Below are 23,867 nucleotides of genomic sequence, written 5' to 3'. Positions count from 1 at the left end.
GATTTATCGATCATTTCATTTAGCGTGTGCTAATAGACGCTGTTATTTTTCGACAGCGAAGCGGTCATTACTCTTCAAGGACCACCGAGGAGGCGAAAGGATTTCAGGAGTTGGAAACATTACTCGAAGGAAAACAACATTTATCTAACAGGGTAAGTGTGTTCCTTCAGTTTTGCAAAGTACAATACCCTCTGTTTCGCGAAGTACGACACCAACGACGTACATTCAACGTGTCCACGGTAATCGTTTAAAAATCAAAACTTTTCACCAAAGAAAGGATTTTCTCCACGCTGTCGATTTAATTTCACTGCTTTTAAATTATGCCACGCGACAAACGCTATTAATTGCACTTATCTACGTTCGACCGAACGTAACTGGCCTTCGTTTATAAAACATTGAACTATCGTAACAAAATTTACGGCCTTACACGTGCCACTATATTTAGAGGCATTATTCCAGTAAAAAAGAAGCGACCAGGCAGAATATATTCATCGTAACGTTAAATATTCCGCTTGACTTTTACCTGTGACGATTTTCGAGCACTTAACGACAAATAGTCCCGAGAAGAGATTAACATAGAACAGCTTCTACGTAGGAAGCAAGAAAGACGCCCCAGGGAAAATATTTTTCCGTAGAGGCTCGATGGTACAGAGTCGTTCTCTGATACCTTCATTTAACGTTCGTCGTTTGACAATGAACGAAGTATTAGGATCCCTTAAGCCTCCCAGGTAACTAAACCCGGAGGGACATAGTGCAAGTGGCTTTACGGATTCTTTGTGTCGGTGAGAGGCAAGGTGGTCAAGAAGGTACAAGGTGTCGAAGGGTCGTCAGGTTCCCTTGTTTAGATCGTTAAGCGAGGACAGGGATCGCGCGGCATAATTAGGCTTCACCTTGTCCGACGCCCGCGTCACACGTAGATTACAAATCGGTTCGGTGTTCTCGGTTTCCAAAGACTTAGCTTTCGTGTCTACGAACATTTAGCTCCGATACGGTGAAACGCGTACAGAATTTTACTATCGCAGCCTCCTCCACGATCGTCTAACGAAAATGTTTCGAGTCTCTCGGTCATCGTCCTCGAAACTATACATCGATCCACTTTCCTTCGAACGCTGGACGATCTTCCATCTTACACGGTAGCGCGTTTCCTATCGTCTCGTAGAACGGCAATCGATCTCAGGGTCGCGTCGTCAGCCAGCCGTTTCCCTGGAATTAACCCCAAAAAACGTTGTCGCTGCGCGTCAAAGCTTCCCTGATTGGTAGGCTCGATGGCGGCCGGCTTGATTGGTATCATTGTAGAGGGAGGGGAGACATTTTATGCAGCGGCCTGTGCACCACGACTCGAACTTGAATACCGAATCAGCCGGTCGAAAGAGAAGCAGAGAGGCAGAGAAGCAAAGCCAAACGGAGGGACAGGGGGACGCGATAAAGAGAAAAAAAGATGGAAAGCGACGAAACGCATAGGAGCGACGAGGAAGATTTTACCGGTTTCGTGGCTACGTAGCCCCGGTAACAGTAGAACGAACGAGGTTCCCCACCCCTCTGCAGCATTTTAATAATCCCCGAACTCCCTTCGGAGCAGCCCGAACAAGGATGCAGCGCAGCTGGACCCCTTTTTGCCTCGTGCCCGGTGTTAAGGGGGTACCGCCCTCCCACTGCGTTCCATCTCCCGGCTCGACTTCTCTTTCGTCCCCCGCACGCAACCCTCGTTCTCGCGGACGAAGATCGGGCCTCTTTCACAGGCGACAATCACAGCGTAACCCGAAACGAATGCCGCTCGAACGTTCGCCGGCCCGGAGTGCCGTGTGTTCGGAGTTGCGAAGCGATGCGTCGAGCGTGAAACGAACGGGGACGGTGGTGGCATAGCGCGGCGGTTGTCGGCGCGATGCGGGTCCATAGTTTCTCTATGCTGTACGCGGCCATCCGTGGACCGTGGATCGCCTGTATTTCGCCATGTCGAGCACGCCTTTGTGCTCAGGTATTCTGTCGTTTCCCTCTGCCCGTCTGTCTTTCCTCTTTCATCCTAGCTTCTACCATCCGCGCGATGTCGCCTTTCGTTTCCCTTCCTTTCTACCTCTCTCGGTAGCGGTTCTTTCTTTACCCGGATTACGGCCGGTCCTTCTCCGTTCCACGGTTCGTTTTCTCGTTTCTCGAACTCTCTATCTCGTTCAAAGTCACCCTCAAAGTCTGTCGTTCACAGTGACGACGGGAACGGGTGGCGAGACGGGGAGCGAGAAGGACAGAGAAAGGGAAGACAGGCGGATCGAGATTAAGGCAACTTCGCAGACTCGGCGACTGCGCCCGCGGCTCTCTGTGTGCGGAATACTTTGTTGGAATAGCTGAGACCGCCTTGCCCCCGATCGGAAGCGCCGCGACGACGAAAGCGGACAGGCACCCGCGCGCGTCTCGCGCCGGCCGATCTCCTTCGTTTCCTGTCACCGACGCCGACGGCTAACCCCTCGAACGGCCAATAGCCTCGGCTTGTTCCTCGTATCTCCACGGACGATTTTTCCTCCTGAAGACCATTGACTATTCCTCTGATTCCAGCGAATTACACCGGTATGGTAAATAGCGATGATGACGAGTCGGCTCCTTGGATCCCGGCAGCTCACTTTCAAACGCGAAAGAAAGTTTCTCGAGCGAACCCAGCCTGATTTCTTTTCGTAGATTCCTCGAGACGACGAAACCTTTCGAAATGAGATTCTTGGTTGGTTCGTTTTGCACGGTGGGTAGATGTTTTTTAAATGACAGCTGCGTAAGTTGCTGTTAAATATACCGTGCTAAACTGGTTTGAATTTTATTAATGCTTGAGTCTCTTTCCTGATCATATTTGATTGCGAGCATGTCTCTACTCGTGCTCGATCCTTCGCTAAGTTTCGCTAAGCTAGATACGAGTTCGATCTTCGAAATATCACCGGGCGTTTTGGTTTCACGTCGAAATGTATTTTCAATTTCCTAGTCTTTTCGAAAGTGGCAATGTAATTAAGTAGATATCCAGGTTTGACCATTGACGCCGAAAGGATAGTCGCACACGAAGCAAGAATGGTAGCAGTTGGAACTCAACCGCGAGCTCCGTTAGTTTTGTACTCGGACCAAGGTTTCAGGGAAAGATCCGCAAACGCAAATCACACTAATTCTGTTTGCGATAGTAACTAGCGCAGTGACTGGCTGCGCTTTGAAGGGCCAGCCAATTAGTAGTGACGAAGATATTACGTAAATCTACTTAAACGAGCGAACGTCGAACCGTACAAGGGTCTTGTATTTACCGTGAAATACACAGCCACGTACAGTCTTAAAAATCCATGTCAATCCTCGCTAAACGATCCATTTTTAAGCTCGAAAGGAAGAAATCGCTGAAATTGCAATTCGCAAATGAATTTTAGTACATGTGACGAGATTTTCAACTTGATATTCCCAGAAATTAAAACGTTAAGTGACACCGATATTACGAAAAACGTTATCCTACAATTGCTTGTCCCTAGATTTCAGATTATAGTAATAAATTACAATATCTTTCGTGGAATTCCGCCTCCGTGGAGTTAAAAAAGCGACGAAAAATTCGAAGTGGAACGTAATTCCTGTGGCGGCAGTCGCGACAGTTGTCGGAGATCCCCAGAAAGCCGAAACGGGAACAGCGAAGTTCACGTACTACGGGTTCTGTCGCGTGTATCGAGAAATTTACAGTCGCCCGGCAATACGGGACGAATCGAAGCGGGACCACCGCATCCCGCTCCTTTCCCGGCGTTTTGGTTTCCTGGAAATCTCTGGAACCGATTCGCGCCATTATCGTGAAATCCAATTTCTCTGGAAGCAATTTCCACCTCGGCTGCCGGCTTCCCGAAACTCATCCCAGCCGGCTGAGCGACGAAAAATTCGTGAACAAGGAGGTCGGTCGGTCGGGCGGTCGGTCGACGTTGTCGTCGTTGTCGTCGTCGACGTCGTCGTCGTCGTCGTCGTCGTCGTCGTCGTCGTCGTCGTCGTTGTCGTCGTCGTCGTCGTCGTCGTCGTCGTCGTCGTCGTTGTCGTCGTCGTCGTCGTCGTCGTGCCGCCGTTCCATACACACCCGTTACATCCCCGCGGTCACGTCTCTCTTTATCTCTCTTCGTCCCTCTCTTTCTCCACTCGGCTCGCCTCTTCTCGTTCGCAGCCTCTTTTTTTTCGCTCTTTTTTTCTCTCCCTCGTTTCCTCTCTCTTTCTCTCGCGTGCTTTCGGGCCTCCAGCACGTTCATCGGTGTCTGAAAAGCTCCGGTAGGCAGGCGGACCTACGATATGCTACCGCTCGAGTGTGGGCGCGCGCGCGCGCGCGCACACGCTCTCCAAAAGAGAGAACAGAGAACGCCGACTAGGTCGGAGGAGGACAGCGGGAAAACGAAGAGGACGGCGCGAGAACGGCGTGACGAGGAACGATCGCGGGGTCGGAAAGAGAACGCGACAGACGGAGGAAGAGCGAGAGAGAGGGAGAGAAGCGGAGGAGAGACGAGGACGAAACGACAAAGAGAAGCCGACGCTTGGAGAAAGAGAACGAGGGAGCGGTGCACACGATCCGAGAGGAACGATCAGACCGAGGGATCGTTTAATAGACAAGGACGGAGGGCGAGAATCCGAGAGAAGGAGAAGAAACGTGGAGAAAAAGAGAGGCAGGATCGTGCGCGCTTGCGGAAGAGAGCATCGGCTGAAGCGTGAGGAAGGGGGAGGAGAACGACGACGAGGAGATCGGGGATGAGGTGGCGGCGGAGAGGCAGAGGGAGAGTAGCGGCACGGAACGGAGCGCCAGAGAGAACGAGGGAACGAACGAGCAACGAAGAACGAGTTAGTGGAGGACAACGAGGACAGAGCGTGGCGGTCGACGAAGACGGGAAAGTCGGACTAACGCGGCCGCCCGAGCGAGACCGAATCGAGCCGAGGGAAGGCAGTGCCGTTGGCGTAGTAACGTGCCGTGGCTGCCTTGCTTGCCCGCCTGCCTGCCTGCCTCTGCCTGCCTGCCTGCCTGCCTGCCTGCCTGCCTGCCTGCCTGCCTCTGCCTGCCTGCCTGTCTGCCTGGCAGCCGCCTGTGCTCGCCTGCCTGACTCACCGTTAGTGTGAGAACGCGGCTGTGTGCCGGCGCGCTCTCTGCGTGGCGCGTCCGTCGGGTCTCTCGCTCTCTTTGTGTGTGCGAGGGGAGACCCGACCGACGAACGAACGGTTGTGTGCGTTTCGTATAGGTGGATGGGGGTCCCGGCCCGGCTTTCGGCCCGTCCCGTCCCGTAGGTAGAGTATCGCACCGCTCGCCACCCGCTATCCACAGCAGTTTCAGCCAGCCGCCCGCCTGCCAGTGTCCCACCGCACGCCGAACCGTTTGCACTCAGAAGCGATCAGGGAGCCCTTCTCTCCCTCGACTTCCCCCTTCGAGAGAAACGTGCGCGCGCGCGCGCGCACGCTCTTCCACCCCGGCGAGTCGCGCATCGCGTACCCCGCCGCTATACGCCGCCTCTATATCCGTTTCTCGTCTCCTCTCGTCTCACCCTCGCTCCTTTACGCCCTCGTCTTCGTTACACGCGCGTTATTTCTCTTTGTTCTTCCCGGCGGGACGATAGCATCTTCGTCCCCCTTTTCCAACTTCTCCCCGGGTTCCGTCTACCGGTCGTCTTCTTTTTCTCCATCGGTTTCCTCCCCGGTTTCCTTTTTCCTCTCTTTCTTCTTCTCTTCTTCCTCTCTGCCTCTGTTTTTCCTCCTTCGCCGCCAGTCTCCCGACGCTCTTCTTTCTTTTTTCGCTGTCAGTCACACTCGAAACGCACGAGCGCCGACTATCGTTCTCTCCCTCCTGCTCGCTCCCACTTTCCTCTCTGTCGGTTGGCTGGCGTTCGGCGTGTTTAACCTCCCGCCGTCCCACAAGCAGCCCCTCCACCGCCGACACCAGGCTTCTGTCTCCGTTGGCAGCGCGAGCGGGCCATTCGTTCCGTCTCGTTCGCTCGACTCCTCTCGTGTTCCGCGCGCACCACACGGCTGCTCCGTCCCTCTTTCTCGCTCCTGAGTAGCGCCGGTGTGTACTCCCGCTGTCACCTGATCGCGGGACGCTTTTCGCGGGTGAGATACCGCTCGGCCACCGAGTCAACCGAGTCTGCCGCCGCCGCCACCGTCGCTCGGTTTTCCTCCTCCGCACCCCGAGCCGCCTCTTCCTTCGGCATCTGCTCCTACTCTCCTCCTTCTTCCTCTTTCTTTCACGGGACGCGCGCGCGCTTTCCTTTTCCTTTCCGTCTCGCGCGGACACGTCGTGCTGGTCTCTTCCTATACTCGGCTCTTTGCCGCCGCGCTACGTCGAACGTGCACGCGGCTAGCTGGTGGTTTTCGAGAGGGAACGACACGAAGGGAAAAAAGAAAACGAAGAGAACCCTCGAAAGTAGCGGCGAGACAGGAAGAAGGGAAAACGTCAAAGACGTGGAAAACAACCGATGAACCGAGGCGGAGCTATAGGCACACGGTAAAAAAAGAAACGGGAAAAAGACGGTAAAAGGGAGAAAGAGAGAATCGCAAGAGGAAAGAAAGACGGAGGATCGAGAGTGCGAGGGTACGAGAGAGAGAGAAAGAGAAGTGCGCGCCACCGACATCGTCCAACCACGACTGGCTTGGCCGATCTCTCGCCTCTTCTTCCTCCTTTCACGGATCTTCGCCGGTGCACACGTCTGAAGCCGACCGACTGGAGAGGGAGGTGACACTTTCGGAACGTGGACACGCGGCACGCACGGATCGTCACGCTGGATACGCGAGGATCCAGGAGAACTCCGCTGGCTACCGTGCTCTCGTGCAGGTCGGTGATATAGTGTGTTGTGTGTTCGTAACCGCGCGGCCAGTCAAGTGTTCTGCGAGTCCCGCTTCTTTTTTTTGCTCCTCGTCTTCGACTCTCCGATCCGTGCCGTGCTCTTTTTTTTTTTTACTTCCGCGCGCTCGAGCAACGTTCTTTTTCTCTTTGCTTTTTTTCTTCTCTTCTCTTTCTTTCTCTTCCTTTTCGCGAGCATACCGCCAGTCTCGCGAGTATATATCGGCCAGTCTCGAGATCGTCGCGACCACGACAGCCGCAACGACACCGTCCACGATAACGACGACGACGACAACCAATGCAAACAGTGAGCGCGTGAGTGTCCCTGATGTGTCTGTGAGCCGTCTGCCTTTTTTCTTTTTTTTTCTCTTCACCGTGTCGGAGCTGCGTGACGACCGGTGCCGCCGATAACTTCGCAATTCGAAAAGGCGGCGATAATTCGTAAGTGTGTTGGTCGCGGCACGCCTGCGCTTTTTTTCTTTTTTTTCTTTTCGTTACGTTTTACGGCTCGTTAAAGCTCACGGAATCGTCGCGCTTCGACGTCGTCCCCCATGAATATGGAGATGAACGGTCGCCCGTCGATCCTTCCCTTGCTCCGCGTCGCCTTTCTTTCATCCGTCGCCCCGTCATCGTCGCCGAACGGCGACGTGCTCGAGTTTCCTTCGAGCGTTCGCACGCGATCGCCGTGCTTCACCCGTCGCGCGTGACAACACGCCACGCGAACGCGTCCCGTCGCGCCGTTCCGTTCACGACCCGATATTTGGCCACCGTCGTGTTTCCCGTGCTGGAAAAAAAAAAAGTGTCACGAGGAAAGTGTCGTTCGATCGGCCACCGATGGCACGCTGTCGCGCGTGTGTCACGCTTTCACGAGTCGAATCGCCGCGCCGTGTCGAACCACGAGCAGATCCGTCAGTCGATTTTGGACGAGCCGCGTTTCGCCAGGAATTTTACCGGAATGCCGATTCGACGAAATTATTTTTCCTTTTCTCTGAAAATCGTCCGTCACGTTCGTGAAATCCTGTGACAGCAGTGTTTCGACGTGTTTCGCGTGCCGATCTTTCGCGATCCATTCGTCGAAATCGATCGAACGAGCCATCCGTATTACGATTGTTTCGGTGTAAAAGAATTTTGTGCGAATTATCTCGTAAAATGTTTTTAGTTACGTCGATCGATCCAAAGAAAACGCGTCTCTTTTGAAATGCCACGCGTTTTCGTACGTGGAATCGGACAGTCTCTCTGGTGAAAAAGGTCGCCTTCCTAACGATTTCTCCTCCCATGGTATAAAAAGAAAGACGAGAAAGGTGGAAGAAAAAAAGAAGTAACGGTGGAAGGTAGAAAAATCGCGAAAGGCTTGTCGACGGAGAAAAGTTGAAGAGAAGTTGGGAATCGGTGGTGGAAAGAGGGAGGGAGAGAGAAACGCCGGGAGTCGCGTCGGTGTGTCGGAGGAGATAGCGGCATCCGTTTCGGTGCCCGTTGCGGGACGGTCGCCACACCCGCCCGTTTGGGAATTCAACTTACTGCCGCTCGGGACACCGAAGCGTTCGACGTTTTCTCCACGGTGTGTGTAACGGGTATCACGAAAGGCGGCTGTTCGCGGCGGATTAGATTCCGACCGGCGCAGAAATTGCTGCCCCACGGTCTTTCGCTTTTCTGCGCCGCGCTCCGTGCCGTTACAGACATTTGAACCGCCGTGCCCGGTGATACGTAACGATGGAACATCGAACGGAAGCGATCAGAAATCGTGATTGAGAAAAAAGAGATCGATTCGAATGGTGTTTCGCGGATCGAGCGATTTTTAATTTGATTTTAAACGTCGACCACTGTGCAATTGATAAACAAAAAAGTGTGATTCGAACGAAAGTGTACACGAATCGTCCAAAATCGGCGCGGCATCATTTGCGATGAACCGAGGATCGAATAGGTGAATATTTCAGTGGTGATATTGGATTTGTTTCTATCTTCCTTTTTTCTTTTTTTTTTTTTTTTTAAATTGACAAAGTTCGGAAAGTTACATCGTGTGGAAATTACATGGAGCGCTGTAGAGCAGGTGTTTTATCCCTTGTTTTTCGGTAAGGTGTTACGATTCTTTTCTGACTTTCTTTATCGAATTTGCGATCGATCCAAGATTCGTCGAGACGTCTTTGTCTTTGTTTTTACATTGTTGCCACGAATGTGTTTAAGGTGGTCTATCGTGGTAAATAACTCGTGTTTTATATTTTTCGCGATTTTCGTGGTTCCTTTATTTTCCTTTGCAATTCCGTCAAAATGTAAGTGCAGTATCATTTGGTTCGATCTAAATCGGGACCACGTTCTAAGTTAGAAAGTGTTGTACCGAGACAAATTGCGTCGCGAAAAGGAGACATCGAAATTGTTAGGAAACGCTTTGGGATCAAACCTACTGTAAACTTCGTATAACGTAAAATACATACCGAAATAGCCACGTAGATTCTACAAAAAATCAGTTACAGCCCATTCCATTTATTCGAAAAGATAGCGCCGATACGTACTGCGATAGAAAGATTTAGTCGACTGGAAATTATCAAAAATCCGATTCGATCGTCGCATGGGAAGGTTGGTGAGTTTCGATGCTTCGAACGCTTCGACTATCAAAGTCGTGTAATTATCTTCGAAGAAATATCGAATGGCGTGCAGTTTATACTCGCGGAATCACGTGGGAAATAAAACCGAGGAAAAGAGGAGAAACATGGAATCGAGTGGCGAAAAAATTCCAATCGGGCCAGGAAAAGTATCAAAGCGCGACGCAAAGAGCGTCCTCGTCGAGTTGTCGAGTCGAGGTCTGGAAAGTTTTCTGACGCATGGATACGCTCAGCTATCCCGTTGGCTCTTGAATATCCGTAACCTATCTCTCTGTTTCTCCACCTATCCTCGACAAGGTGGAAACTCGGCAAAAATTCCCCATCTTCTATTCCCGTGGTCCTAGTTTTCCAGAAGCCGCACACCCCTGCCTGAACACGGATCTCTCGCCCCCCTCGATCAATAGTCTAGGTAAACACGTTACTCGCGGCAGACTGCATCCCGACACCGGTCGGAAACTGCCAAAAGTGCAACGTATACCGGGGGACCTGGGCTCGACCGCCAGGATTGCCCTTTTCCGCTCTTAACTTTCCGTCCCGATCCGTTTTGCACTCTCCCAATTCGCGTTAAAACACACAGAAATTGCCTCTTTCGATTTTCCACGGGTAGACACGGGAACGATCGTTCGATATGGTTCGATGAACGGGTTAATGCACTTTCTATAATCAGAGTGTCGTTTATATCATCTGAGATTTGCCAGTTATCTTCGACAATTGGCGTATTTCGCGTATAGTAGAGACACGTTCGCGAACTATTTTCACATTTTACACGTGTCACTAGGAATCCTGGCATAATCGTAGAAATATTTCAGTTGCATGCGTTTTAGGGGAAAAATTTTCGAGCTTCGCTCGCACCTAGTTCGCGATCTTGGCAAATTTCATCCCCGAGACGAGTCAAAACGTAACATCCTGTGGCATCTTCGATTCACCTTCGATGCAATCCTCCTTCCAAGCCACGTTCCAACTTAAATCACGGTCTACCGTCTAGAATTCCAAACTACCCACCGATAGCAGAAGGAAAAAAGAGCGAGAGGAAAACAAGAGAGAGAGAGAGAGAGAGAGAGAGAGAGAGAGAGAAAAGCGAAAAGCAAGAAGACGTGGTAAAAGAAAAAAATCCCTCGGAGAGGTAGAGAGAGAGGGGGTGGTTTCCGAAAGAGCGCACAGGGCCGGTGGTTGCAAGCGGTGCACGATGGCACGACGAATCGAGCAGAAAAGTGGGCGCCGCTGGGCTCTCTCTCTCTCTCTCTCTCTCTCTCTCTCTCTCTGCGTTGGTCTGGCTTGCGAAACCGATCGTGGAAAGGAGAGAGGAGAGTCGGGTTGCGTGGTGCGCGGGAAACGGCCGGCCAAAAGCGGCGCGTTACTCGCGTACGTGCGTGCGTGCGTACATGCTTGCGTGGCTCTGTTGGATGCGTGTGGCTCGTGTGCGCGCGCCTGTATATAGAGACGGTCGGATGGCCGCGGGCCACGGTAGAGGTGTACGTGGTAATACAGTGGCCATGCGAGCTTGATTACACATTGCGATCACGAGTGTTCCACGAGCGGGCGGACATAAGGCCTTTTGTCACACCATGGCCTGCGGGCAGGAAGCACGTAGCGTGACACCGGGCCGCCTCGCTGTGCAAGCGGCACCCACATTATACGCCGCGCGTAATATGTATATGACGGGATACGCCGGTGCGACGAAGACAGAGGGAGAAGGTCGACGTAGAGGCAACCAGCCAAGGCAGAGGGTACAGCAGAAAGAGGGAGAGGGAGAAGGAGTAAGAGAGTGTGTTGGGAGGTGGACCGAGGGTAGAGGACGCGCCATAATACCGGTGGTCCCATGCCGGTACGTGACTTGTGTGCCGCTTTAAGTCGCCGGGACGCCCGAGTCGTGGCCTTCCCGAGAACACCAACCCGGTTTCTGCCACCTAAAGGAGCGCGCACGGCTCCTATTGCGCCCGGGTTATTGTATCCGGTATCGGGTGGCCGCGAGTTTCGACCACGGTAATCGATTGCGCTCTCGGGGCCGGCGAGTTGTGCGGCGTGCCGGCAAATTGCCGAGAGGCTCCGTTTAGCGAGCCGTCTCGCGGAAAATCGGCAGCGTTACCTCGCTCCGTAATCGAGACGAAGGCAGGCTGATCCTGATAAGGGAGATGGATTAGGGCGAGTAGTTTCGCAGAAACGGGAATCTTGCGTTTTGAACTTGTTCGTTGGAATTGCCCAACAATTCGAAGGAGAATTCGATTTAGCTCTGAAACCTCGTTGCCACTTGCGCTATCTTACTAGCTACGAATGGGAACAAAATTTATTTATCGCGCTAGAATTGGAATATTTAGAAAGAGAATACGTGTATTGTGTGTGTGTGTGTGTGTGTGTGTGTGTGTGTGTGTGTGTGTGTGTGTGTGTGTGTGTGTGTGTGTGAGTGAGAGAGAGAGAGAGAGAGAGAGAGAGAGAGAGAGAGAGAGAGAGAGAGAGAGAGAGAGAGAGAGAGAGAGAGAGAGAGAGAGAGAGAGAGAGAGAGAAGGGTTTATGTGTATTAAGACTGGAAATCCTACCGCAAAGGGAAACTAAAAACGAACATGTCGTGACAAATTGTCGTGTTAGCGATGCTTTCGCAGAAAATTGAAATCGTCATGAAAGATCTAAGGGTTTCGAGAAAGTGAATAGGGAACGTAGCGGTTCGTAGAAAAATCGAATACGTCTTTGGGATTGTTGAGTTGCAGCTGCAAGGGTGGTGAATCGACGAGAAGACGCGTTCAGACGGAAGTAGGGCGAGTCGGAAAACCGGAACGTATCTTATTCTTGGAAAATTCGCAAAACTCGCCAAGGCCATCGGTATAAGTAGGCAACTGTAGCCGAGCCTTTGTCCCGATAGAAATCGATGATATTTTTAATCAAACTCGAAGCAAGGCGAACGATGATTTTCTTAAGTGGATAGCACACTGAGAATCAAAGTGGCTTTTTTTTTACAAATATAATTTTAGAATACTAGTTGCGACGTCTAATAGCTCCGGTAAAGATAAATCTCGAGGCAGGGAATAAACTGCAAGCTGAAAAAAGAGTCGTTACCTGCCAAAGACTTGTTGCATTCTAGCGATAAGAAAAATCGTTGGTTCGGCGTTGCGTGCTTGGCGATCGGGAAAATCGCGGTAGAACGGCGCGGCGCAGCGCGAGCCGCGATACGTGCGAGTCCCGTTCGCGTGAAAGGTGACGTGTCGCCTTCAATTTTCTCGATTCCGTCGCGCGATTAACGTCCTCGGCGTGTCGGCGTATCGGTTCGTTCTCGGCCGCTCCAATTTTTCGCAGTGTGCGCGTCGCATTCCTCCGATCGATCTCGTACGCGGTTTCCGGTTGAATTCCGCGGCACGTCGGATAATTTCAAGGATCTGTTCTCTGCAAGACGAACCGCCACGCTGATTAGAAGTATCTGATTATCGCGAAGAAGAGCCCCGTGTCAAGGTTGCTCTATCCTCGCTTCGCTCCGCCATTGTTCTCCTTAATTTCGATTCATTGATACCCCAGCCGACAATAACCACGATAATCATTCCTCGACAGGACTGCCAACAAAGGTCGTATATATTTGCAATTCCAAGTGACGTCGATCTTTCTTTAAGGAGTTAAATGCCTTTTTTGTGACGCGTCACTTTTTATAGAGTACTTAATCTTCGTCAACAAACTTGATCGTATACGATGGCAAACAACTGGAAATCGAGGAACTAATGTAGTTTTTGCGCAAAATCACCGAACGTATCGAACGTGAAATTTTTCACGCGTGGAGAAATATATTCTATACGATCAAGAATCCGTTTTCTCTCCGAATTGTTCCGGTCTCTTCGATTCGCGTTTTATACTCGAAGAAAAGAAAAGACAGATTACGAAAATATTCGTGAAACACAGAAAACGGACGCTTGCGTTTCTCATCTTTAAAGATCAACTTTGGATCGGGAAAGCATGTTTATTCGCTTTTTTTATTCGAACGAATAAAAAACCTTGCAATTAAGACGGAAGAAACAGCGATGTGACATTAGCATCGATCGCGAAAAGATAATACAGTACGATCTATCGTTCGCAAATAGACACCCTGTTCGATACAAAAGTTTGGCACGCTCTTCGTTTAATGAAATGTCATCGTTAAAGGAAATTCGCGAATAACAAAATTCGCAAACCGCAAAGTCACGGCACGGCGGTAGCATATTATTCTTCGAACGCGAGTCATTTAATTCGAACGTAAAATAACGAAAATGCTTTCCAACGATAGCGAAGCATTTACTTTCCAAAACAAAAGAATCTTCTAATCCCACTCACCGCGAGCCATTTCTCTCGCTTACGCGGCTATTGACCTCTCGCGATGATTAATTAGATCCTCGTTTAATTAATTCAGCTCTTCCGAATACGTTTCATCGGCCAAGAGCCGTTTCGTACGTTGTGTAAAACAATTTTCTAGATTCCTTCGCCGTTGCTATCTTTCCCTTCGATTCGACAGTAACAACGAGTAAAATACCAAGAACTAGAAATTATCGGATCGGTTCTCGCAAGTTAGTGAGAATTTTGGCGGGTCTGTTGCAACGACAACGCGTAATCTATAAAAATTATTTTACGAATTAATGGAATTCGCCCCCACTACAATCGGAATTTTTGCCCATCGTAAGAAAAAAGATTACGGTTGATTATGGTCGACTAAATCTAAAGATTAGAGAAATGCGAAGTAATATCCGTTATAACTAAAGGAATTACTTTATAGCCAATAGCACAGTGTAATGCCACAGTGATAAGGTAAAACGATACAGCAGTTAATATGTAAAATATGTAGTGCTTAAAAATGTAAATCAGAATGCACTTGCATCGTAAGCTACGTGACATCAATAGGCGGCTAATAATTATCGTCAAGGTGGCAATGTATCGTAGGTAAAAATAAATCTTATCGTCTTCCGTTTCATCTCGCGTTTCAGTTACAGATAAATAAATAACTAGAAAAACAAAAATAGTGCAAGAATAGTGCACCAATTCCCGAACGGCCAACGAACAGCATGGGCTTAGAGCTTTTTGGTTGTGCGCAGCTAGCGTTCCTGGGTTTTCTAGGCCCGTGTAGTTGCACCAAGTAACACAGCCTTGCGGTTTTACAACAACAACGATGATAATAATCATGGTAATAACAAAAACTTGGATCGACGATAACGGTAGAAGGAAAAAGAAACGCGTCCTTGCGAAAAAGAGAATACGCAAGAAATTTTTCGACGAGTCGCCAAGGAGAATAGGCCTCGTCGTCATCCGGCGGCGGTTTTCCCTCGATTTTCATTCTTGGTCGCGCGCGCAATCTTTGATAATGACGCCGGAGATAATTTACAGTAAGCCGTGCGCCGCCTTAAGCAGCCGCGCCGCGCCGCGCTAAAGACCTCGTTTCTGCCACCTAAAGGAGCGCGGTTATATCGCGACGAGGCTATCGGCCTCGTTCCATCGGTTCCCTTCTTGGACTCTAGCTTCGTTATCGCTCCCCGTGGATAGTAATTCCCAGTCGAGATCTTGGAAATCGATTTTTCGACCCGATTTTTCGGTTTAACGTTGCTTCGGCTACGTCTTTGTCGATTCGGATAGATCGACGGTAAATGGTTTTGGATTTGTTAGAAATTAAAATTGGCTTGCGTAATATCGCGTAAAAGATTGAAAAATAAACGACGGTTCGCGTAATCCGTATTCCAAAATAGCTACCGAAATTATTAGAAGCTCGACTTTCGATAGTTTACCGCTGACCGATGATTACTTTCTCATAACTTATCAAGGACAAATTGATAAAAAGTAGACTTTGATATCCAACGCATAAATAGCGTATGACCTAAGTGTGCTAACGCATACTAACGTGCGATATACTTCGCCTATGTCATTTGGTCTTCGATTAACAGATTTGAAAAAGGGTTTACGTAAATCCTTAAATTAGACGATCTATAAAAAAGAAAAAAAAAAAGATAGGTTTTGTCGGAACTTTTCTATAAATTCCACCAACTCCTATGATAACCGATTTGCACTCTCTCTCTCTCTCTCTCTCTCTCTCTCTCTCTCTCTCTTTCTCTCCCCTCTCTTCCTTCATTTCTGTTGAATTCTGTTATCTAAAGGAGCGTGGATACATCGCGGCGAGTTCATTACACGATTCAGGCTATCGCGGCGTATGGTCTGCCGATCGACCTTATTGAATTAGCGTTCGCCGATGGGTTTGCTTGGCGATTATCTGACGCGGCCTATCTCTATATACCTGTCGTTCGTTACGGTTGTCGCGCCGCTTTGCGATAATTACGAAAACAAAATCTGACTCAATTATACGAGCAGTCCGCGCCAATAACTTCTTTCCTTTCCCTAATCTTTAACCCTAATCTAGAGATTAATTCTTCTTCGCAATTACTAGGAAGCTGAGACTAACTTTCGCTTGTTCGTCGCTTTTTCGACGTAAAAATTCGATTTAAATGACACGAAAAACTTGCATTGAGAATGATATCGGTATCGCTTACGAATTAGCGGATGTTTCGTATGTCGTACGTTGCGAAACTGAGAATATTCAAAGTTTAATTAAACATTACAAAACCTTGCTCTGTCTCTTAGAAACGCCATTAAGAAGGCTATTGCTACATGCAGGGTAGAATATTTAACTCGAAACGTGTTCGATGATTCCATTGGCCGATCGAAGAGGGTCTCGTCTCGATCATAACAGGCTGACGCAGGGGTTAGTTTGATCTGAGATAGGGCTGGAATCATGGGGCGTAACGGCGAAGGGTGAGCGCGACGAGGGGATGTTGAAAGTTCGCTTCTCCATTTTCGTGAACGCTTTTCCGTCGGCTTCCTTCCTTCTGCTCGTTCGATTTCGTGGTAGTCGATAATTAACGGACGCGTTGCGCGCTTTCGAATCGATGCGCGTTTCAATATGTACGATATTTCGACTTCTTAAATCAGTCGACTAGATTTTCTCAATATGCAGGAGGCAAGCTAAAAAATCGTCGGCGAAGATTGTCAAAAAATTCGGCGCGTATATCGCTAGTATCGTCAATGACGAGACGTTAGCGTGGCGAGACGATCGCGATACGCAAAGGAAATCGGTGGCTGGTTAAATAACCGGTTTCCTAATTCGCTGCGCCGCCGTCCGAGTCGCGCTCGTGTCTAATTGCATACCATTTATGTCGCGCCGCCGTTCTAACACCTGTCTTACGAAAATCCATTAGTGGCGCGCATGCACGAGTCCGAATAGTCGGCTGACGTGCGAATTCGTAGCTTCGTGGTCGTAGCCGAATGACAGCCGCCGCCGGCTTACCATACAATCCCTGTCCCCTTCTTGCGCTTCCATCACCATTTTCGCGTCTTGGGATCCTCTCGAGGACGAACGTCGTTTTTCGCGTGTCGGAAACGTCGCGGCTCGTTACACCGCCACGATGAAGCGTTGGTTTCTATATCGATTTCGTCGAGCGTCGAGAGTCGTTTAAAAAACGTCGACGCGTTCCTGTTTTGTTTTTTCGAGCGTTTCCTTTTATTTCAGTTTTGGTTGGATACCTTGCAACGCATGTGTGAATCGCGATCGTGCATTCGTTTCTTTGGTTTTGCGACCAGTGCGTGATATGTGCTCGGCAAAGACACAGTTTTTCAATTATCTCAAGGTATTTTATCGTTTGGCGAAAATATCGGCAGAACGGATCAGAATTTCATGTAAAAACCATCGTTCAGGGAAACTGAATATTTAAAAACCGGCGTGTTTCGATACCTATCGCGTGGGGACTAATTATTGAAGCAATATTTGCATACGTGCGAAACATATTTTCCTTGTCCTTTTATCACGAATACAACGTTTTAACCACGCCGTATTTATTTCAGCAAACAGCCAAAGGATTAGTGATTCGAAATTTTCGATATTTCTTTCCGTGTACGTTTGTTAGCCTACGGTGCTTTCCAAAAAGTCGCGAGAAGAAGGAACGATATAATAGCGAAAGAAACTTTTACTGTTGCTAGGAAACACCGTTAACGGCCGCGGTACTCGCTACGACGATAGACGGAAACGTAGCCCGCGTTCATAAAGCTTTTCTTCGCACATCATCGAGGCTAATCCTAAGAGACACCAGTCCTTTGACAGTCTTCTCGAACGAGCTAAGGATTCTGACGTGGTGACAAGCTCTCGAAGCAGCCTAAGTTCATTAAAATGACATTTTTCCTTGAAAAATGAATACCACGTTTGTTAATTAAGAATTTCGAGTCCGCGAGGTCGGAATAGTGAGGTGAAATCGATTAGACGCTAAAGTATATGCGTCGAGGCGACAATTTAGAAACACGAAAAAAGATAAGAAGCTTCGGCCTAATTCAGGGCCGTGCGATGTTAACTTAACTGCTCTGTCCTTTCCGAGATATCTAAATACATTTCATGTATCGGAACCATACATTCTACAATTTCGAAAGCTGTTTCTGAAAATACGTGAGTTGTTATTCTTCGCGCAATGCGCATATTTTGAGTAGAATATTAATTCGCAAATCACACCGCACTTTATGCGATAATCTTGAATTATTTTGATACAATCAGCAGACGGCAGATATTCTTTTAATTTTTAGTCTAAAAAAAGGCTGCAAGGTCGATTTAATATTAATATAATTTGTTAGTATTAATGCAACTCTGTTTTAATATTAATCTTTTTGCCACGTTCACCCGTTTGTTGCCCGTTGTACGAAACACATGGTGTCGCGAGGCTACGCTTTGCCGTAAAGGGTAGCAGGAGCGAATGGAAGAAAATAATTGGACCAAAAAATGTCAGTCGACTTGAACGAAAATTGTCAACTAATAACGGAAAATGTAGACTGTAGTCGAGCTTAGTGGACGAATAAGCGGATCGATACGATTTTGTTTTGCAAAGTTACAGCCGCTTCGAAAAAGCTGGAGCTGGAATCTCGTAATCATCCACGTGGTTGGTGAAATCTACGCCGATACCGATCTTTCCAATCGGCGGTCGTAAGCCTGTGGTCGAAAAGCTAATTTTAGGCGAAAAAAGTTTTTCTCTCGAGAGAAAGAGAAAGGCATTGCGGCAACGTGAACAGGCGAAACCAATTTCTGTAGGTGAATTTCAGTAGCGCGTATTACCGTGGCCGCTACGCCGCTAGGTTTCCACCTACTTGGTCGGCAGTCCATTAGCGGGCCGGCCTCGTTAAAACGTTTCCGCCGCTTAATCGTGCATAGCTAATTCCACTTGTCACACGTGCCGGTATTCTTTTTCTTTTGCAGGCAAGATTCCTAGACGAGGACAACCGGGTCGATTTTCCCGCGGGCAACATCCCGGAAGCGACGACAACGACTGGACCGTCGCCAGTGGACATCGTGGACGTCGATATACAACAGCCAGCACACGACCACCCCCTGTCGCTCGCTCGGCCTCGTGTATCGTCTCTCTGTGTACGTGGCTGCTGTCTGTGTCTCCGTCCGTCTGTCGGCGCGTGTACCCGCGTACGAACGATAATGCTGGCGGCTGACGGTTTCGGTGATCGACGACGACGCGGCCGGTGAACTAGTGACAGTGTGAAATCGATCGTGAGCAGGGAAACCGGCTAGCGGTCGCACTAAATATACCCGGGAATAATGGCCAGCGCGACAATGGGACTCCGTCGCAGAGTGCCGGTGAACAATTCGCCGACCCCGTCGGGCCAATCCTCGTCCACCGGCTCGTCCAGCAAGCGTTCTAGATCCGAGAACAACAACAGCCCGTCCCATGGTAATCTCAACTCTATGCCACGGGACGAGCCACCGACCAAGAAGTCACGTGGCACGTCGACCAACGCGACCAAGGGCTCGTCGTCCTCGTCGCCGGAAACCAGTCCCTCGTCCAAGAGTCGAGGTGGTTCCGTGTCGAGGTCCAACGCCCAATCCAAGACATCCTCGGCATCCGTGTCCACGTCAGACGCGGTGTCCAACAACAGCGTGTTGTCCAATAGCTGGCAGACCTCGTCGAACATGTCCGATGTGTCGACGTACGCATCGGTAGCCGGATTGAGTATGGCCGCGAGTCCAACCGCTGGCCTGTGCGCCGGTGGTCTCAGCATGCCCACTCCGATCCCGTACATGTCGTCGTCGATGGCGACGTTCGTCGGAAATGCCACCAACCTAGGCAAGAGCTCGTCCGTGTCGTACCTGGACATTTCCAACATGACCGGTGGCTCTTTGAGCACGTCCGCTGGCTTGAACAGCGGCTACGTCGGCAACGGGAACGCTGGCAACGCGATGGACTCGAAGAACGGCGTACCCATGCCGTTCCCTGGAATGTCGGCTGGCGTGAACGGCGCTGGTTACGGGATGCAAAAGGGTCAACCAGAGAACGCCGGTCTACCCAAGAAATTCCAAAACGACGGAATGTTCAACGCGTATCAACCGTGGGTGATCAAAACGTACGGAGATTTGGCGAAAACTAAGACTATCACGATCAAAAAGTACGCTCGTATATTGCGAACGCTGAGAGGTGAGGAAGTGAACAGTGCGGAGAACAGTAAGTTCCGGTTCTGGGTGAAGAGCAAGGGCTTCCACATCGGCCAGCCGGAAGGATACGACGCGAAACCGGCGGACAGGATTATCGGCCGTCACGCGGTGACGAGTCCCGGATTGGATCCTCCGTTGTACGTGCCCACACAGCTGCCGCACAACAAGGTGAGTCAGTCCGTCTCTTCTATGGATTATCGTGTTCCTCGTGGATCTCGCCGCGCTTCCGGCTATAGGCTGCAGCTCTGTGGCCAGCTGTACGAATCGTTCCGGGGAATCGCGTGCACTCAACGAAGTTTCGACGTTTCAGGATAATCGTTTATTTGTTCTAACGGATAGATGTAACAGGACGCGAAGATAACGGTCTACCTCGGTTTCAGCGGTTCCGTAGGATGATGCTTCGATAACGTAGAGAAAGCATATTTGTTCGTTCGTAGACGTCGAGACGTTAAATTTTTCCGAAATCGGATAAAACTGGAAGGGATCGATCCGAAAGCAAGAAAACACCTGGAAAACGAAGCGAAACGAGTTACTCCAAAATCACAAGTCGTATGGTCGGTACCCAAGGGTTTTCGAAGCGAGCCACGCTAAAAATACTTCGTATTGAGTTCGCACATTTGTCCGACGCCGGACTGAATATACTCTGACCACGTATAAACACACTTCAGTCTGCTTCGGTTCGGTTTCGCTTATAGTCATCGTTTTTAAACTTCGCTTCGTGAGAACCTTAGGCAAACGCGTTACGATCACGCGTCGCTCCTTTCCTCGCCGTCTGTGAACTTCGATCGATTTCTAAAACTATAGTTGCGGACATTTCGCGCGACTAAACTCAACGCATCGCGTTGCGTCACGTTTTCTCCGATTCGTTGTCGCTTAGATCATTCGTCGTTACGTTTCTCGTCGCTGCGTTCGAATTCGCTAGGAAGAAACGCGTAAGACGAAACTCGTGCGTACCAGTCGCATTAAAATTGTAATCAACGAGAAATAGACGTTGGTAGAAAATCAACGACAAAAAGCTGGAGCGCGTTTCTAACCAGGCAGATAATACGTATCATCATGCACGAAAACTCGCCATAAAACCAGCATCCCCGGAAGCTGTCGCGCTTAAACGCCTCCGAGTGAGTGCGCGCGCGAGCGTAGACCGCAGACGATTTCTCGGTGGATTCGCGCGGCGGTCCAGCGAGGTTACGGGTCGAGAGAATTTATCTAGCGGGCAAGTGGAAAAACCGCGAGAAATCTCGGGCACGGTTGCCAGGAAAATGGATCGCGAGCACGCTCTTATACAACGCGAACGGGGCAAGGGTGAGCGAAAGAAAGAACAGAGCGGCGAGGGAGAAAGGGGAGAGGAGGTGGTCGGATAAGGTGGCTGCCTAATTACGTCTAATTACACGGACGTGCATAGGCAGCCGCGGTGGCTGCCGGCGCGGCGTATTCGCCGCTCGACCGGCCAAAGAAATCTCGAACAACTATGCGGTTCTCGATCTACGTGGTTCCTCCGATGCCCGATCGATTTTTAACCGTTCGAGTGCACACGGTTCGTCAGAGAGATCTGATCGAGAAATATCAAACGGTAGGATCGTGTTTTCCTATTTATAGAAGCGTCTTGGCAAAAATGCACGTAGTTTTTAACACTGGAACTGTCGCATGGCTAAAAATATATAGAGCGTCTGCAAAAAATATTGGCATACTTTGATAAAAAAAAAACGCTTCATTGGAAAACAAAGGAATGTGGCGATACATTTTGTAGCCGCAACAGCTTTTGTGCTCTTGAAAAAAGAAATATTCCGAGTTACTAGGAGAAGCGCACAACCGATATTTTCCCAGCGCTGGTCGTGTGCATTCTTCGAAGATCAAAAATTCCGCGAGTTCCATTTTCCTTCGGTTTTTGTCGCATTTTTGTCGACTGGCCGGTGGCCCAGATCTCTCTTTTGCGGCTCGATCCAGCTCGCGGCAGTTCCCAACGTAACGCGCGCCACGGCCTTCGATCTCGGCCGCGTAATGGCCTGTCCATTTCTCACGGCGGGATCTGGCGCGGCGGTTCTCTTCTTCGCCGGCTGCCGTCTCGCAAGTGGAACGCGCGCCACGGTGCATCTCCAACTCTTGATACGCGTTCGCCGCGAAAAATTTCAGTCACGGGCTGCCGTGATAAATAACCGATAATAAGTTGTCTGGCGGAACGGCGAGGGGAACGCGTATGGTAATCCCAGGTCCGCGGAACGGATCGATCTTCCGGCAAGATGATCGCGCGCGCGGCCCAACGACCGCCGCGCCGTCGTTATCATCCCACCACGATTGCAATCGATTCCTCAGGCTTTCTTCCACTCACCGAGACCGTTTCTTGTTATCGAGACTCGTCTCGATCGTTCTCTTGCGAATAGTTCCGTGTCGTCTTTCGTCCATGTATGTACGTGTACATTTTCTCCGGAGACTTTGGTTCTCCGGTTTTTTCGGGCGTGAGTTTCTTTTCCAAGATTCTTGGCGCCACACGTGGGCGAGAATCGCGGTGACGCGTAACGTTACGTATTAGCGTCGTACGCTGTTTCTCGTAAAATGGTGTTTCGCGTTTGTTAGCGTAAAAGTTCGAGATATTTTTTAAAGTTACGGAGAACGGTATTTGCTCGATATCCATGAGCGATGTTTTCCAATCTCGAAGACGCAGTCCCTATGACGTGAAAAAAGAAACGCTCGAGTTCGAGTTTCCACGCCATCCGATTACGAAGCAGCGAACGACGGGCATCGTCGCGAACATCCGGCATTTTATACCGTTCGACTAGCATTATCTAACAAAAGAAAGCGCATAGACATCGACAGACGCAACCGATCGGAGTTAGAAAAATTTAGTCGAAGTACATAACTCGACTGTTGAGAACGTGCGGAAAAATTTGCGGGAAGGTATTTAAAGTAAAATAAAGTAACAGGTTCGCGCCGTTAAAGCGGACCTTAAATCGCTCGAATCGAAGTAATTTGACTACCGCGAGACTCGATGGAACTGACAAAAAAAAAAAAAAAAAAACAAAAGCGAAACACTATCCAACAGCGTTATCAAACGCAGTCATCGAACCAATTAACTAGTTCGAATGAACTCGTCTTACCCGCTAGAAGCGTTATCCAACGCGAAATGAACTCGATGAACCGGTTAAAAGGATGTAGTATATCTCGGAACCCAAAAGTTTCACCCGCCATACGACATCGACTCATGGTCGCCGCGAGCGGCGAGAGGCAAACGAGCGAACGAACGCGCGTTTTCCCGAGGCTTTGGGTCTCGAGGCGCGCGCGGGCGCGTTTTCAGGCGACGACGGAGCAAGAACGAGCGAGCAAAAGAGAGAGAGAGAGAGAGAGAGAGAGAGAGAGAGGTAGGGAGAGAGCGAGAACACGACGGCAGAAAGGCAGAGCGCGGCTCGGAGCTATCATTAACGACGCCGCGACGCTTCGCAGCCCAGGAAGCTCTCTCGGATTTACGCCTCTGACGTTCGTGGCGGCGTAAGCGTGGGATTCCAGGCGCGGAAGTAACGAGAGGGAGAGAGAAAGAGAGGGAGGAGCGAGAATAAGAGCGAGGCGGTAGCGACGGTGGCAGAGAGAAGGAGAGAGAGAGAGAGAGAGAGAGAGAGATTGGCCCCGCTTCCCACGGAAGGAAGAGAAGCAGAGCAGGCGCATAAAGTTGCCCGGTTCCCTCGTTCATCCGATCCGGATTCAGTTCCGCGTGCTAGTCGCGTCGGAGATCGATCAGTGGAGAGGCGTCTCTCTTCCATTCGATTCGCGATGCTCTAGCTCTTCGAATCTTCCCCAACGACCAAGATCTTAGTACGCTCGAGGCCGACGATCGTGACACGTATGTATATGCGTTCTGTCTGGCCAAACAAACGCCACGTGCGAATCTGAAATTGATATCAGTCGGCATTCGGAGCACTTTTTACGCTAGAAATATGAAATGTCAGAGATAAACGGGAAATTTCCCAATCTACGGAAACACTGCCCGGTTTATTATTTCTTCTTTTTAATTTTTCCGTTTCGTTTGGCAAAATTA

At 49.8% G+C, this 23,867-nt stretch overlaps 1 protein-coding gene across 5 annotated transcripts in view; it reads left to right on the top strand.

The window, feature by feature from the left end:
* The window catches only part of LOC126874083 (uncharacterized), a 75,934-nt gene that overhangs the window by 4,578 nt on the left and 47,489 nt on the right, over nt 1-23,867 (top strand). Inside the window, exons 3-4 of one of the 5 annotated variants that reach the window (XM_050635696.1) lie at nt 57-152; nt 18,602-20,011. In XM_050635696.1, the coding sequence (XP_050491653.1) occupies nt 18,953-20,011 (1,059 nt within the window). In that variant the 5' untranslated portion in view covers nt 57-152; nt 18,602-18,952. The other 4 variants (XM_050635694.1, XM_050635697.1, XM_050635695.1 and 1 more) reach the window with 4 other exon arrangements.

Source organism: Bombus huntii, chromosome 15 (genome assembly GCF_024542735.1).
Source record: "Bombus huntii isolate Logan2020A chromosome 15, iyBomHunt1.1, whole genome shotgun sequence".
Lineage (NCBI taxonomy): Eukaryota > Metazoa > Arthropoda > Insecta > Hymenoptera > Apidae > Bombus > Bombus huntii.
This window is presented reverse-complemented; position numbering and strand designations above follow the sequence as displayed.